The following is a 14706-nucleotide window of genomic DNA, read 5'->3' as shown; positions in this document are numbered from 1 at the left end:
AGAACACACGAAAGAAGTTGACACTCTCAACTTGCTTCGAGGTAGGAGACGAGAGAGGAGCCTCTTTGGAGGGTGGGACGCTATCATATCTAATTAGTCCTCAGCTTGCATTGACTCTACAGTATTAGCATGGCTTGTCTCTCCAAGGATCTTTGAGGGCAGGCGAAATCGGTCATGTTTTCAGAGCGCCAGCTCTTCGAGATTTTGCGAGAGAGGGAAACAGTATCCGCCTCTGTCTTGCGTGGCTTGTGAACTCTTCTTGACTTGTCCCACATCGTCTGAATCGCCCTCGTATCCATTATCATCCATTGCCAGCTCTTGTCCTTGGAGAATGAGTGCGGACAGTATTAGATTATGAGCATCCTCTCAACACAAGTTCAGGTCTTCCTGAAAGTGTACTCGAACGATGTCGTCAGGTTGTCCTGATGCTTTCCGTGTGATTTCCAACATGGCGAGAAGATTTCTTTTCTTTTCTCTTTTTCAAAACTGATAAGGAAATTTTCCTCAGTAATCCGCCCTCGGCCATAAACGTTTTGTCCAACGCGCCGTTTCTGTCATCAAAAGCTTGCGTAATCTCAAGTGGGTATCTTTGAAGAAGTGGAAATAGGGAGAAAGTATGTAACGCAAAGAGATTTTGCACAGGTTGAAATGGTTGTCGTAAAGCGGTTGTCATGTCATGTCGTTCACTTCTTTCTGACTGTTAAACGGGTGACCCAATTCCGGTCGTCGTAATGTCGGACTTCTGGCAAGGGCATGTTGTCCATTGATCGCTGGTCCAACGGGAGTACATTCATTCTCCTGGCCGGTCATTGGCGCCAGCCTGGAACGTCACTGTACAAGAGCATCGGCGGACCTCCACTTGGACCACTGATGGGCCGCCCGGTCATTGGATCTACCCCGACTTTTGATCTCAGCTCTTCGACCTTTTGCTTCACACGCTGGACTTTGGCCACGACAACCTCAAGCTTCTTCATTGTACTTTGCTTCCCCATTTCTTCAAGTTCGGGGACCAAGTCGTAGAGTTCCGCATAGGCACGTGCTGTTGCATCTCGCCGCCGTTGCTCCGAGTTCGTGTGATTAGCTTTCTTTTGCTCGACGCTAAGAGGTACTCGGGTAGACGTGATACTGAGACGTTGGACCTTTGATTTGGGCTTGATGGGTGTTGACGTATTCACACTGGCTTTCTTCTTACGAGAGGGCTTCGGTGGTGGCGCCTTTGTATTTCGGGGAGGGCGAGCTTTTGAGGCCGGCCAAGGTGCTGGAGAAGGTGACCTGGGTTGTTCTGTAGCATCATTTTCGTCCTCTCCTTCGACTTCCACCTCAGGATCTGGCTCCTGCTCGCTTAGGCCGTGGTTATCAGGATTGAGCGGAGTATGTGGTTTGCTGTTGGAAAGAGGCGTCGGCGGCTGAGATATTGATGCCCCTTTTTCGGTCTTGACCACTGATCGTTTCCTCCTGGGGTTGGACTGCGATGGAGACGGTTGAGCCATGCTGGTTTGTTGGGCAGAGGCGATAACGCCATTGCGAGGCTGTTGATCTCTTGCAAAATCGTCGAAATTTCTCTTCTTTGACCAAGTGGGACTTGACGGCTGGGTATTTGGCTGTGTGTTCGGTTGAGTTGTGCTCCCACTTGCGGGTTCCAACCATTCGCCAATGGGGTTGTTCATCTGTAGCCCTTGAGGCAGGTCAGGGTCCATGGGATTGTGAGGAGCTGCATAACCACTTGGTTGGAACCGAGAATCGGTGCCAAAGTCCATTCCTAGGCGACCTGCTTGGGGCATCCTAATTGCGGTCTGAGGTGGATATGCCTGTTGCCAACCTTGAGTGTAAGCGGGTTGCATTGATGCGGCGGACTGGAGTTGAGCAATGAGAGGATTTGGGAATGTTGCATCAGTGTACGAAACCCCATGCATTCCGCCGACCAGTGGAGTTGCCTGTGAGACTGTGTTCATGTCATGTCCCAGAAAGCCATCTCCATACGGGAATCCAGCTCCTGCTAGCTGATGCTGTTCGATGATAGACCGCTGAGCCAGCGCCGTATCTGAGCCGACGAACATTGGTGGCATATCAAAGAGTTGGTCATGATCGGTGTGAGGGGTGAACTGAGCATGGGTAAGTGCTTTATTGGCCGCGGCATTTTGATCAAAGCCTTGGAAGAAGTTGTCCAGGTCTTGATTCTCGTGCGCATTAAGCAATGGCTGGCCCGGAGGGGGACCTGGTGTCATAAACTCAGGCAAACCAATTCCATGAAGGTTTTCCGGTTGGTCTAATGAATAGACGTAAGCAAATGCATCCCCTGCGAAAGTGAAGGAAGGAAAGGGAGAGATAGGAGAGGTGTAGGCCGTACAGCCAAAGGGAAATGTCTGTTGTCCTCCATGGGACGACATTCTTTGAGTCGCCAACATCAATCACGCGACGCTTCCACCTCTTCTCCTAGGCTGCTCTGAGGCAGCCTAGACTTGTGAGATATAGCCAGTGAATGGACCGCTAGCAGACGATGTATTGACCAGGGTGGAGGGGGTGGGTTGACGATTGGGTGAATGTTGTGGCAAGTCGAAGATGAGGCGGGCGAGATAACAAAGACAGGCGTGGGAGAGGAGGACGAGGTGGTGAAAGAGACGAGACAGTAGCCGTCAAACGGAAGACCGCATTGAGACGAGGGCGCAGGTTGCAAGCAAAGTCGAAGTCAGGCCAGAGAGACAGTCGGAGGATCTGTTGGGAAGTGTTGATTCGGGGAGGTCAACGGGCCGAGAAGCTGGCAGAATACGGTAAGAGGCGGCAGTCATGAGGGTGTAGCGAGCGAAATGAGGTGAAGATGAAGACGGTGTTGACTTTGGACTCTTCCTGCCGTCTGATACAAGTCAACGGAGAGGAGATGGGAATAGAAGGCTAGGAGCAGTGCAATGGATGAGGCCACGGGAATCTTTCACATGCGATTTTCTGGTCGTGGGTTTTGCGAGCGCAGTTTGCAGGTGAAAAAAGACAGCACCAGACAGCAAGCCGCAGCTGCTCACCACCATCCAGCATCCCGCATCCTGCATCTTGCATCAATGCCAATCCGTCCATCCGTCCAATCATCCCACCAGTCCCGCTTCCTTGTGTCAAGGGTCCCCCCAACCTCTGCCTCTGCCTCACCACCGCACCAGCCCTTGAGCGCCGGACCCGACCACGAGGTTGTCCACGGCAGTCCAACGGTCCATAGCTATGTTCTGAGCCACGATGATCCGAGACTAACTTCGTATACCGAGTACCAACCGTGCCCGTGACAGGCTATGCGGGATTCTACCGAAGAACAAAGCTTGATGACTACTATTTCAATTATGGATAGAGACTGATACTTCCTCGAGTACGAGGTACGCCGTCCGGGGCCATGCCACACCCCCAAAAATCAATGTCGATCTTCAAACCAACCCACGCATCTTGCTTCAGCCTCACCAGCCTTATGCTAAACCCCAAACCCCTCGCTCCCCCTCCGGCCCCTTTCTCATCCATACCCCGGATTGATGTTTGCCTTCTGACATCGCAGCGACCACTGCCCCATCCCCAGAGATCCATTCCATAGGTACCTTCGTCGTCAGCCTATCCGAAAGAACCAAAAACAACATCCAAATATGCCCGAGCATCTCTCCCCATGTGAACACCCTAACCTTCCAAAGACTATCACCTTCCAACTCCTTCGTCATGCGTGTCGCCCATCCCACCTTGCCTGATTCAATGATTAAGGTCATGTTCTTCCAGAACTGCAGAAATTCTTCCTCTGTCCACAGTGTATGACTTGGGTTCTTCAGATCCCCCTCGCCCACAGCCTTTTTGCGTTTCTTCCGTGCGGTGGACCCTAAAAGCTTTAGTGTTGCCCGCGGAGGTTGTCTTGATTCTTTCACGATGCTCTCCGCCGCTGTTTTGATCCAGAATTGCCAATGTCCTCGCTCAAGAACTTTAACGTCTCTGTGCACGACTGCCGGCCGGAAATGCTTGAGCAAGGGTGCCTTCCCGTTCGTCAGCTTCTTCAAGGTCTCGGTAATATGCGTCGTAAACCTCAACTGCCCACCAAGAGGATTCGGAGGTCGGACATCTGCAGGCAGGAGTCTTATTTGATGGTGGACTTGTTGTAGACGTGGAGCAGAATCGGCGTAACTGGCAATCGGCGCGACTGGCGATGGGTGACTGTTCAACTCCACTTGGCGAGCGACGGGACCAACATGGACTGGGCGTTCGCAGCGATCCGGGCTGGTCAAATCGATCACACAGCGACTTTCTGCTGGCTGAGGCTTGCGTGCCCTCGCTCTCAAAGTGCCGTAGACACTCAGCTGAGAAGATGATGCGGACTCTGTAGAATCCGTCTCATCGCCGTCAGAAGCTCTGGGTGCAGATCGGTTGACGACTCCGACATTGCAAGACTCGATCTCCGTCCGCGGCTTCTTTCGTCTTCGCTCTGTATTTGTGGAAGCCAAAAGATGTTCAGTCGAGGCAACTGAAGGCTGAGATTCTGATAGAGAGGCAGAAATATTCTTGACCCCTTGCGCGCCCACATCAGCGCTTCTGCCATTCGGATTGCAATAGGCCGAAAAGGAGTCGCTGATAGAAGTCTCGGAGGCACGCCTGCGAACCGCTCCAGCTGGAGGTAATCCGGTCCGATCGCCGCTTGAGGTCAGTTCGGGAGCAGTGTTTGGGCGAGGCAGGCTTGGTCGACGCGAGAAGGATCTCCTATTTCATGGTAAGCCTTCCTGTAGCAATGCAAAGGTAATCTCACGCGACGAACACCCATGCGCTGGGTCCTGGACCGCTGAGTCATTCCGACAAATGTCACACTACGCTGATCTGCAGACACTGGACACCAACCTAGTATTAACGGGGGCTTCTGGTTCATCATTGCCGTCCAACTCTTCCCCAGAAACGGAGAGCGGCGAGAAGCCAGAAACTCTTGTGATTATAGCCGGCCCGAAGTTCAGAACGGATTGCGCGATAGAGATGTAGCGTCTGTCATCTTGTGCGGTGCTGGGAGCACTGACATGGACTAGGAGTTCGTTCTCGGCCGTCTCCATTGTAAGAACAACTTTCGACTTTTGCCCATGTTTGGCCAAGGGAAGGGGAGGAGTGTCAAAGCGAAAGGGTCAGAAGTGAGAGAAGCCAAACGACTACCCAAGATGGTAGTGCAAGATCCTGCTTCACTGATGGAATGCGCCAATCCACGGTCCTTGATTCGCGAATGTGAATGAATGGAGTTGGTGCAGCAACGCGCTGGTGAGGTTGCGTCTTCGTTGGCTTATCGATCAGAGAAGCAGTGGCTGCATGGGAATTCCAAATTCCCCCCCAAATCAAGACTGCGGACCGAGAATCAGTCGACCCAGCCTGTACCAGCCCACCAATCATGGCGATCATCAGATCCCTTGGGTTGAAGAGGACACGCGGGATGCATACCATCAGGTTGGGATGCAATTGTGTGCATGAATCAGTCAGTGTTCCACCGCCTGTCGCCCCTCCTCCTGTTGGCGATTTATACCTGTCCTCCGGACCGTTTCCTGTTCGCGTAGCAGATCGCTGGTCAATACCATGTACTGTACTTATTGTAGGTTATCAGCAGCCCATTCCGGAGATGCTTCTCTCACCAAATGATGGATTTGCTTTGATGAATCGCGTCACCGAACAACAAGCATATAATTCCATGGCATCAACACAGCAGAGTTCCGCTTGGCTTGGTAGAGTCACAAGGAACGAGTCCCAATGCGCTCTACGCCTCGCCGCACATCTTCAAGGCACACCTGAAGTCAAATGCGATCTCGCAAGGAACCAAGAGCCTCGAAGTCCTTGAAACTTGACTGCCGGTTGCTAGATCGGACAAGGGCAATCTACCCAAGAGACATAATGGCACATCATGGTTGCCGCATCCTTTTCTGGCAATTATTCGCATCAGACGATGGCAGCGCCACACAAGGACGGCAGTTAAGGGAAGAAGTGTCCTTTTCGCTAGACAAGGCGGATCACGACGAGAAATGTTGTACAACAAAGCTGGTGCAACAGAGCGCGGAAGCAAAAGCAAGGAGCAAAAGATTCCCGCACAAGATTTTCGCAGAACGACTTGAATGCGGTCGAGAACAGGAGCTCACAGTCAGCGAACGCGGCGATCGAGAGAGCAAATGAATCCAAATGAGCGGATGAAGGCAAGAAGCAGCTGGTAAGTGCATTCTGGTTCACGAGATGGCACAGGGGGAGTCGACGGCTGTGTGCAAATGCTGGAGATTGAGTCGCGGCACCGCTGCCCAACACTTCAACCACCTTTCTACCTCTGTAACTCCCCTTGGTCAGGTATTGCAAGCTCTACAAGTCACCGGATCCGGCAGGCGTGGTATGTGAAGAATACAAGACATCTCTTCAAGGTCTGTTCCGATTTCTGTTATACCTGCTGAACTTTTGCCTCACAATGGGCCACATGCGGCTGCCGCTACGGCTTTAGGGCTAAGTGATTATCCCGGGGCCTCGTCTAGGCTCGCAAGGCTCTTCTTTACCTGGAGCGTTGGGCAAGACTAGCCTCTTGGGCCCCTCTTTAGTGGGCGCCGTTGACGCAATGATGCCTATACGGCGTGGGTCTCTAGGTAGCCTGACTAACTAGGCGCTTGGCCGAGCACCGGCGGTATTGTGCCTAGGTAGCTTAATGCCCTCCAGTGCACAGGCCTAGACTCACCAACTCGTCCCGCATAAAACAGTGGAATTCTGACACCGGGCACTGCCGGAGGAACGAATGGCCTGATGCTGTTGGCTCTGCCCAAGGCTGCAAGTGCTTATACAACTGTCACTGTGGCTGTGCTTGTGACATTTTGATGCGACTACGATGGTGAGTGAGTTGTGCCTCTTCTCACTGGCTTCGGCTGCTGACAGAACAGTTGATCCCCACCAGAGAAAACGAACAGGATAAGGAAGAACAAGTTTGCCTCTCCTCTCGCTCCTCTGCCAAAGCCATCGATCAGATCACCGACCTACGACCTACATAGCTACCTGTCCATCTCTTCATCGCCTTCATCTCAGTCCACCTGCGCATCCGATCGCGACACAGGTTGCGCAGCTCGCGTCCGTCCTGCGTTGTTTCCCAATCGTGTAACGCTACATCCCACCATCTAACCAACCCCCCGACAACCCATCACCCTCCTTTTCGCCAATCGTCAAGCGTCGTCATCTGAAGCAACGCCGGTGTCCCCCTCCCCGTATTCCGAGGTGCAGCACAAAGACGAGCTGGGGCCCCTGCAGGAGAACTTCTGCCACTACTCAAGACCCCTTTACAACCCTTTGTGCCTGCATCCGCCGCTTCAACGGCCCAGTTGCGGCGATATAGACCCTCCAGCCTAGGTATACTTTGCACGCAACGCTACACGACTCTGCCAGCCAATTGATTGCGAGCGCATCAGAATCACCAGTTTCTTGCTCAAAAAGCATCCACCCTACGCTATCCCTCACCTAAAGCAGCGGACGAGCCATCCAAGTGAGGGTCCTTTGTCCTCTGGCGACCTCCGCTTTCTGTGCTTCCGGTCTCGAATTTCAATGCTGCGCCATCACGGCAAGGGTGTGTGAGCTTCGCAACCATCCGGTTCCGCCTTTGCTCGATCACGCCGCTTCAGTTTCAGCTTTCAACGTTGTTTTTTCTCCGCCTTTCACACCCTTCGAACACGTCTTTTGCTTGCCGTCCGTTGACTACAACTCCTATCAGTCCGTCGTCGACTTGCGAATCGCCCTCGCTAGGAAACCTGTGACGGCATTGTTGCACAGATTTCCCCTACCGCGATCAGCAATCTTGTCCCGCCATAAAAATATCACCTCGCGCTCGACCCCTCCATCCAGATTCTGCTACCGTCCACATTGGCTTTTCGAGGCGCAACTCCAATCTTGTCTCATGATTAGTCTCAGAACGACATGCTAACTGCCAGATTCCCAAACCGATCTCTTCGTCATTGCCTCCTAATTTCCATTCTGGCCTGAACGATTGCGTGGCCCCTCCCAAAAACAAGAACCGCGCCTCCCATCCTCGACTGACTGTTACCGGCTTCTTCCAATTCCGAGCCTCTTTTGTGGCCGACCTCTTTCCGATCGGACCCCAGAGCCCAGGTGTTTACCCCGACTTTCTATCCTAGCGAATTGCAAATCAAATAATCTAGCGCACTGTCGAGGAGGGGTCGCTCGAGTAGGCTTATTTGTTATCATATCATCGCATCCCGGCTTGGGTGCATCCTAACATGCAACAACCTTCCGACATGGACCCATCGACTTGGGCAGGTCAAGATTATGCGCCTGGTGCGTCCTACCGTGAGTCGCTGCAGCTTCTTCCCTTCCCAATTTGTAGATTTATGAGAGGGCGGATATCTTGTTGAGATGGTCGGATGGCCTTTTACTCCAGTATGCTGGGGATTGATATGCCATTACACCACCAACTCAGTTGGTCAAATGCAAGGATCGCAAAATGATGTTCGAATTTGCCACAGGAGATTGATCTTGGTTTCTCGAATCCTGCCAGTCTAGTACTAATCAGACCTCGAGGACAGACAATGGAGTTCCCAGCGATGCAAAAACCCCTGGCGGCACCGTGAACATGGGCTTTCTGAAGGGATTTGGCGGGATGCAGAAGAGGATTACCAGAGGTATTCATCCCTGGCTTTACATGTTCCGGTTCGGAACTGACCCCAGCTAGATGGGCAACCTGCCAAGAGAAGAGGTCCTAAACCAGACAGTAAACCAGCACAAACCCGACGACAGGAGCTCAATCGTCAAGCTCAGAGGTACGCGGAGGTTTTTTGTGCCCCTTGAACTATTTGCTAAGGCGACGGTTTGTCAGAACGCACCGGGAACGAAAAGAAAACTATATCAAAGCCCTAGAAATGGAGCTCGCCCGTCTGCGTGAAGTTTTCATCTTTGAGCAAAATACGCGAGACACAACCATTCAGCAGCAAAAGTTATTGATCGAGAATCAACAACGGGAGATTTTGGCGTTGAGAGAGGTTCTAACATCTCGGGGAATCGCATTCGAAAACGAACTCGAGAACCGGAAAGCTATGCTTGCGCTAAAACCGAAGCGCGAGGAGAACTCCATGACCCCTCCGTCAATGAGTGCTTTAACCGCCCCATCCGGTGGCAGATCGGTGGGTTATGGAACTGTTGTGACAGGACCTGCTTCCGCGACAAGCGGCTATTCCCCTCAAGCATACCTCAATGGTGGCGCCATGAGCGTATCAGGTCACTCACCCGGAACCACTCACTACACCAGTTCGCCTCAAGGACCGGACATTCAAGAGCTCGGAATTAAACAAGAAGAAGGAATCACGCCCGATATGCCGGGCATTTTCGAGAGAGACCCCCAATTGGGCATTGATTTCATCTTGAAGTGAGTGACTATGCTGCCACACATACCTCAGGTTGTCGGGACTGACCACAAGCTTTCAGGCTGGAGCAGACTTGTCGTGATCACGAGGAGTATCTTGTCAGGCGGTCGGCGGATTCACCCAACAACGAAGAGGAAGCGTTGTTTTCTGGACATGCCTTGATGGCGACGTGCCCACCTCCAAGCCACATCGCACGAGTGCCCCCGCAAGAGGGCGGTTTGGTGCCAACATACGAGCACAAAGTGCCCGATGCCGAGTCAGTCCAGATACTGAATAACTTGCTCAATCTCAGCCAGACACTCAAGGGCAGCGCCATCCCCAGTGGCCAAGTGACCCCCATCATGGCTTTACAATCGCTCAAGGGCCATCGAAACTATGCTACGCTGACGCGGGATGATGTCTTGGGTATGATTGAGTCCATCCGAAGCAAGGTCCGATGTTATGGATTCGGGGCCGTGATGGAAGATTTCGAGCTCCGGGATGCTCTCTCGAGTATCTTTGCAACGAAACCAGAGACCTACGACCAACTAGGAACGGATTACACGGCTGAGATTGACGAAATGTACTCATGATGGAATGACATAGGCGTCCAGCTACTGCGCTTGTGCTGAGGTGCATTTATGTTGCTGGATGATTTCGGATTCTTCTGTGGATGGCTGTCTACGATATGAGATGTACCGCCATTGTTGACTCGACCTTGTCGGAGCTGGCAAACCTCCAGGATGTGACGCTTGTATGCAATTCTCCAACCTTTCTCTCTTTTTGTTTGTAGAATCCCTCCCAGTCTTTACAGATGGGCTGTATATAGCATTCGCCGCCAGGCCAATTGATTGTCCGCACACCAAGATGAATATGTGCATTATTAAGAGTGGAAGGACGTGTGATCGACATGATCGACGCGTCGGTCGCCGAAGGGCCGAGATATTAGTTATCAATGCTATCGAGCCATCTAAGATACTGTATATATACCTGATCTGGTACAAGTGGCTGAATGTGTTGCTATCTACCAACTATCCGTCTCGGCAACTACACACCCCCTTACGACTATTTCAATTGATATCCGCCAAGTAACTACAGTAGGTATCTAGGAGAAGAATGGCATCCGCCACCGGGTCGGAGCTCATTGTCCTCACATGCGCCAGCGGCAGGCAATGCAGCCAGATCATCCCCCTTCTGTATCAGACGCCATCGCCAGCATCACCACGTCCTGCACTCCGTCTGGTGGTCAACTCAGAGAAGTCGCGCGCGCGGCTCATGGAGCAGTATCCCGATGCCCAGGTCGTGCGGGCGAACCTTCAGGTCCCTCAGGAATGCGCAGCGGTCGTTGACGGCGCCACCACCGTCTTCTACGTCGGGCCACCCTTTCATCCGTATGAAATCACGATGGGCATGAATATGATCGACGCCGCCGTGACGGAGGAGTCTCATCGACACCAGCAGCAGCAGCAGCAGCAGCAGCAGGGTAACAGAGTGGCGGATTCGAGCTTAAGCTCACCGTCCAAGTTCAGCTTCGTCCACTTCGTCTTCAGCTCCGCCCTTCACCCGGAGGCTAGCAAGCTGCTGCACCACGACCAGAAGCGGCAGATCGAAGAGTACCTCACGGAATCCGGGTTGTCGTACACGATCCTACAGCCCAGCACTTTCATGGACAACTTCATCGGCCAGCTGCTGAGCCAGAGGGACTCGTCGTCCTCCACGGGCACATTCATGGCGCCGTTCAACCCGGCCGTGCGCGACCACGCCGAGGTCGCGGTCAAGGTCGTGCGCGAGCGCGAACGCCACTTCTTCGCCACGTACCAGCTCGTGAGCACCCTGCCCATGACCACGGTCGAATACGTCGACTCCATCGGCGCCGTGCTCGGCAAGCGCTTCGACGTCAAGCGCATCCCCTTTGAGCAGGCCGCCGACATGTTCGTCCAGATAACCTGGGGTGATGGCGACGTGGACCAGGCGTTCCGAGACGCGCCCGAGCGCATGCTGCTCTACTACAACAGTAGGGGTTTGCTAGGGAACCCGGGCATCTTGGAGTGGTTGTTGGGCAGGAAACCGACCACACCGGCTGACTTGGCCAGGTTGAGGCTCAAAGAAGGTGGACTCGCAGACAAATGACTGCTTTAAAGGAGGCTAGGGACAGTCTTAGAGGGGAGCGGGTTTCATGAAATTCCATTCTTCCATCCACCATCTTCTGTCTCCATGAACCGGCCGCGACGAGGCTTGCTCCAGCCCGCTGAGAGACTCAGTCGTGGATAGAATAGACATGGTCCGTTAGTGGTACTGCGTTTTGCAACTACCTTCACCGCGGCATACTCTACATTTTCGGGACACACTTTCTTCGTAACAATATCGCACTACCTCAATACCTCCCGGTGACAACTAACGATTGTCGCCTCACTCTAGCCCCCTAAACGTCTCCGTTTCTACAATTCAATCCCAGAGCACGGGGTCAATCTCGAGAAATCCCCCGGGTTCCCACAGACGTCGCAGGATCCGCCGCCTTCACAGTTTCCCCTGCCGGCACAGATTGCGGCGGAGGGCTCGACGCAGGCAAACTCGAGTTCTTCCTGCGCGGGGCATTCTGTGGAACAAAGCCGGGGAGTGTTAGTTTTTGGGCAAGGAGGAGACAGAGTATATCGCGAAGAATCAAGGATGCTGATCCTGGTGCGGCTGAGAGCAAGGAAACGGGGTGACGGGTGATGAGAGAGGAGCAAGAGAGGGCACGTACGGGAACAGACTTGGTCGCCTGGACAGTCGTTGCGGGTCTTGCAGGACGCTTGCGCGAGGCTCGCCGTCGTAAAGACAACAGTGAGGAGGGCAATGAGACGCATGCTTGAACGTGGCGGGAGGCAGAGTTGACCGTCGGATGTATGTACTCGGTATGTGTTTGAAGACGGCGATGAGTTGATCGCAGTAGGTTCGGGCTATTTTGACAAGAGCTGGACAAGGCACAGTTAAGGAAGGAATCAAGGTCTATATAAGACATAGTCATGACAGTGCCCGAACGTGGTGAAGTTATGCACGACCACTGACCAGCATGCATCTCAGCTCGTGGGCGGCCTTGGACGACGTGCATACCTATCAGCCCGTACAAACATACCTAGGTAGTCAGCAAGGCACGTCGACTGGTTTACGGCCGCGAGTTCTGACGTTGTTCCCCTGTAGACGGTTGGTTCGGCGACGATGGTATACAAAGTCCAAATTCCACAGCCTATCGCGGAACAGGTTGGGCTGCTCCTTGGAGTTAGGCTGCGTCGAGCGGCTGAGGATTTAACGCCAGGCAAGCTGATGCGCTGTCATGACGCATGAGAATACGAGCGTAATATGGACTAGCCAGCGGGAGAAAATAGTGTCGAATTCGTTCTGAAATCCCTGGATGTAAGCTATTAGGTAGGTATACTAAAGGGGTTCGGGCGCAGCTGACTCGAGTACATATACACATAATACATTTCACGGGGGGAACAACAAGCATGGCCCTGGAGAGCTTGTTCTTTACGCGTGCTGGAGCCGCATAGCGCGCACCTCCCACCCACTATGCCACGGTTCAGGCTTCTCCAGTGTGAGGTGGTGAACTCCTGACCTGCTGATACCCGCTCCCTTCGAACACAGACCGCGGCATCGTCGCCGGTGCCCACCCGGGAGTTACACTGCCGTCATGCGATATTCCGGCAATGTCCTCCTCGTCAAGTTCTTCCCTGAAGCTGCCTGTCATGGAGCCCGATCTCCCACGCTTCCGCTGCTGCTGTTGTTGGTGCTGCTGCCCCTCACTAAACCGTTGGATCTGGATCTGTGGCGGGCTGACACCGCCCCTCTCATTCGAAGTCGGTGCAGCCGCGTTGGTCAAGCCTTGCCTCTCACCCCAGTCGTCCATGTCCACGCCGAAAGCGGGATCCTTTTCGCTCCATCGTCGCCAGAATGCGAGCCCGTGGGATTTCCGTTTCGGTGGGGGAGGCGGCGTGTTCAGCAGGAGCCGGACGGTATAGTCCAGATGGTAGTTGTCGTACGCGACTGTCGCGAGGAAGATGACCTGGGAGAAAACTATTAGCGCTAGATTTCTGCAAAGTATGTCCATGCATGACGAATTGGTTGACGCTGGGTTCGGGTCAGGAAACAGAGGGGTCACGTACCCAGCACCACGACAATGTCCACTCCGCCGGAGCCGCAAAGCTGACCAGTGTCCAGCAGACTGGAGTGAAGATGAGTTTCCCTTGTTCCACTTTGGCTGTGCAGCTATAGATGCCGATGATCGCCATGATCCCAGAAGCTGTTGTCGTCTATCAGTCTCTTGCACCCAATAAGGACTCCGTTTGAACTCACGCATGGCAACCACCACGGCGATTCTCTTCCAAATCCTCACCCTTTCAATGAACCTGTTATTGGGTGTCCTCTCTCTCATCGCTCGGACGAGATTCCAATCACATGTCTTGGCCAGAGCCATGAAGCAGATCTGGAAGCTGGTGAAGATGAGATGCAGTTTATGATGGACATCATCGCTGGCGAATGACAGCGCAATCAGAAAGACCGAGGAGATGCTAGAGCAGAACAGCTTCCCTCGCCGCCACCATATTGCCACAGGAGCTTGTCTCCCCACAATGTAGTCGATCCCAAACCCCGTCCACAGCAAGATGGCCACGGTGATGGACACGGACTCAAAGGAGAACTCTCGCACGGCACCGACGCATGAGATAAAGGGAAACAGGGCATATGAGGGCCCGATCCGAGGCCACGACCCGTCTTCTTGCGCAGGTCGTGTGATAAAGTAGAAGATGAAGTACACCATCTGCGCCGACCAAAAGATAGCGGCGAGAGCAACAGGCAGGGCTCTCCAAAGGCTTATGTGACGTCGGAAGAAACCTTGCCGTTTATAAGTGGTTGGCGGGAGGAAGGGTTTTGACTTGTAAGGTGCTGAGGTATTTGCGGATCGACCGATACTTTCAGACTTCGCCATCTCGTCGAGGGCGGGTGACAAGGCTGCACTTCCGCGGTACGGTGGAAGGGTCTCATGGGAGGAATTGAGCGCGATGAAGGCATGGTTTGAGTTCATTCTGTAGAGTGCGAGTAGAGAAGAGATGGAGGGTCCTATCAGAACACAGGAACCGGAAACCTGCGCAGAGGGCGAGGACTACAGTTACTCACCTCAAGCTCGACCCTCGAGTATTAGTATCTTCGGTGTCATCTTGCTTACCTTTGCCTCGTCACCGGATGTATAATGCGACCGCCTAGTATACATCAAAGATTTTGCGCTGTCGAACAACATTGGCCTGGGCGTAAGTGCGGAGCTGTCGACCACCCAATGACTAAGAAATCCTGGAGGAACGGGCAATTTAGTTGATTGTTAGCATCGATTCGCCTT

At 53.3% G+C, this 14706-nt stretch overlaps 5 protein-coding genes across 7 annotated transcripts; 2 read left to right on the top strand and 3 right to left on the bottom strand.

Annotated features, from left to right (window-relative positions):
* Nucleotides 1-41: 41 nt before the first annotated feature.
* Nucleotides 42-2982, bottom strand: PV07_11051 (uncharacterized protein). The gene is made up of 2 exons (XM_016398441.1): nt 2348-2982; nt 42-2266 (listed from the first exon to the last, which is right to left on the bottom strand). Exons 1-2 carry the CDS (start codon nt 2403-2405, stop codon nt 807-809), a joined length of 1518 nt encoding a protein of 505 aa, XP_016243003.1. The 5' UTR covers nt 2406-2982; the 3' UTR covers nt 42-806.
* Nucleotides 2983-3440: 458 nt separating this feature from the next.
* On the bottom strand, nt 3441-5338 carry PV07_11050 (uncharacterized protein; the record flags this gene model as incomplete). The annotated part of the gene is made up of 2 exons (XM_016398440.1): nt 4840-5338; nt 3441-4704 (listed from the first exon to the last, which is right to left on the bottom strand). Exons 1-2 carry the CDS (start codon nt 5040-5042, stop codon nt 3441-3443), a joined length of 1467 nt encoding a protein of 488 aa, XP_016243002.1. The 5' UTR covers nt 5043-5338.
* A 1440-nt stretch (nt 5339-6778) lies between these two features.
* PV07_11049 lies at nt 6779-10227 on the top strand. 3 transcript variants are annotated; one of them, XM_016398438.1, is made up of 6 exons: nt 6779-6829; nt 6879-8277; nt 8526-8621; nt 8672-8759; nt 8816-9361; nt 9421-10227. In XM_016398438.1, exons 2-6 carry the CDS (start codon nt 8220-8222, stop codon nt 9929-9931), a joined length of 1299 nt encoding a protein of 432 aa, XP_016243000.1. In that variant the 5' UTR covers nt 6779-6829; nt 6879-8219; the 3' UTR covers nt 9932-10227. The 3 variants fall into 3 exon arrangements, with proteins under 3 accessions (XP_016243000.1, XP_016242999.1, XP_016243001.1); XM_016398437.1 differs by having other exon boundaries at nt 6879-8289; XM_016398439.1 differs by having other exon boundaries at nt 6879-8621.
* Nucleotides 10228-10454: 227 nt separating this feature from the next.
* On the top strand, nt 10455-11468 carry PV07_11048 (uncharacterized protein; the record flags this gene model as incomplete). The annotated part of the gene is made up of 1 exon (XM_016398436.1): nt 10455-11468. The coding sequence occupies one exon, from the start codon at nt 10455-10457 to the stop codon at nt 11466-11468; it is 1014 nt and encodes a 337-aa protein (XP_016242998.1).
* Nucleotides 11469-12716: 1248 nt separating this feature from the next.
* Nucleotides 12717-14455, bottom strand: PV07_11047 (uncharacterized protein). The gene is made up of 3 exons (XM_016398435.1): nt 13671-14455; nt 13481-13617; nt 12717-13380 (listed from the first exon to the last, which is right to left on the bottom strand). Exons 1-3 carry the CDS (start codon nt 14395-14397, stop codon nt 12898-12900), a joined length of 1347 nt encoding a protein of 448 aa, XP_016242997.1. The 5' UTR covers nt 14398-14455; the 3' UTR covers nt 12717-12897.
* Nucleotides 14456-14706: the final 251 nt, after the last annotated feature.

This window comes from Cladophialophora immunda (assembly GCF_000835495.1).
Source record: "Cladophialophora immunda strain CBS 83496 unplaced genomic scaffold supercont1.7, whole genome shotgun sequence".
Taxonomy (NCBI): domain Eukaryota; kingdom Fungi; phylum Ascomycota; class Eurotiomycetes; order Chaetothyriales; family Herpotrichiellaceae; genus Cladophialophora; species Cladophialophora immunda.
The sequence above is the reverse complement of the archived record's forward strand: the minus strand, read 5'-3'. Positions and strand labels throughout refer to the sequence as shown.

What these genes read in the sequence shown, in the direction of transcription:
- PV07_11049 (XM_016398437.1), top strand. Translation starts at nt 8,220, where the DNA reads ATGCAACAACCTTCCGACATGGACCCATCGACTTGGGCAGGTCAAGAT. An exon ending in CTCAATCGTCAAGCTCAGAG is followed by an intron (nt 8,760 to 8,815) that starts GTACGCGGAGGT and finishes ACGGTTTGTCAG; the next exon opens with AACGCACCGGGAACGAAAAG. An exon ending in GGCATTGATTTCATCTTGAA is followed by an intron (nt 9,362 to 9,420) that starts GTGAGTGACTAT and finishes ACAAGCTTTCAG; the next exon opens with GCTGGAGCAGACTTGTCGTG.
- PV07_11047 (XM_016398435.1), bottom strand. Translation starts at nt 14,397, where the DNA reads ATGAACTCAAACCATGCCTTCATCGCGCTCAATTCCTCCCATGAGACC. An exon ending in CGCCGTGGTGGTTGCCATGC is followed by an intron (nt 13,618 to 13,670) that starts GTGAGTTCAAAC and finishes AGACGACAACAG; the next exon opens with CTTCTGGGATCATGGCGATC. An exon ending in GGACATTGTCGTGGTGCTGG is followed by an intron (nt 13,381 to 13,480) that starts GTACGTGACCCC and finishes GTTTTCTCCCAG; the next exon opens with GTCATCTTCCTCGCGACAGT.
- PV07_11051 (XM_016398441.1), bottom strand. Translation starts at nt 2,405, where the DNA reads ATGTTGGCGACTCAAAGAATGTCGTCCCATGGAGGACAACAGACATTT. An exon ending in ACAGACATTTCCCTTTGGCT is followed by an intron (nt 2,267 to 2,347) that starts GTACGGCCTACA and finishes TCTATTCATTAG; the next exon opens with ACCAACCGGAAAACCTTCAT.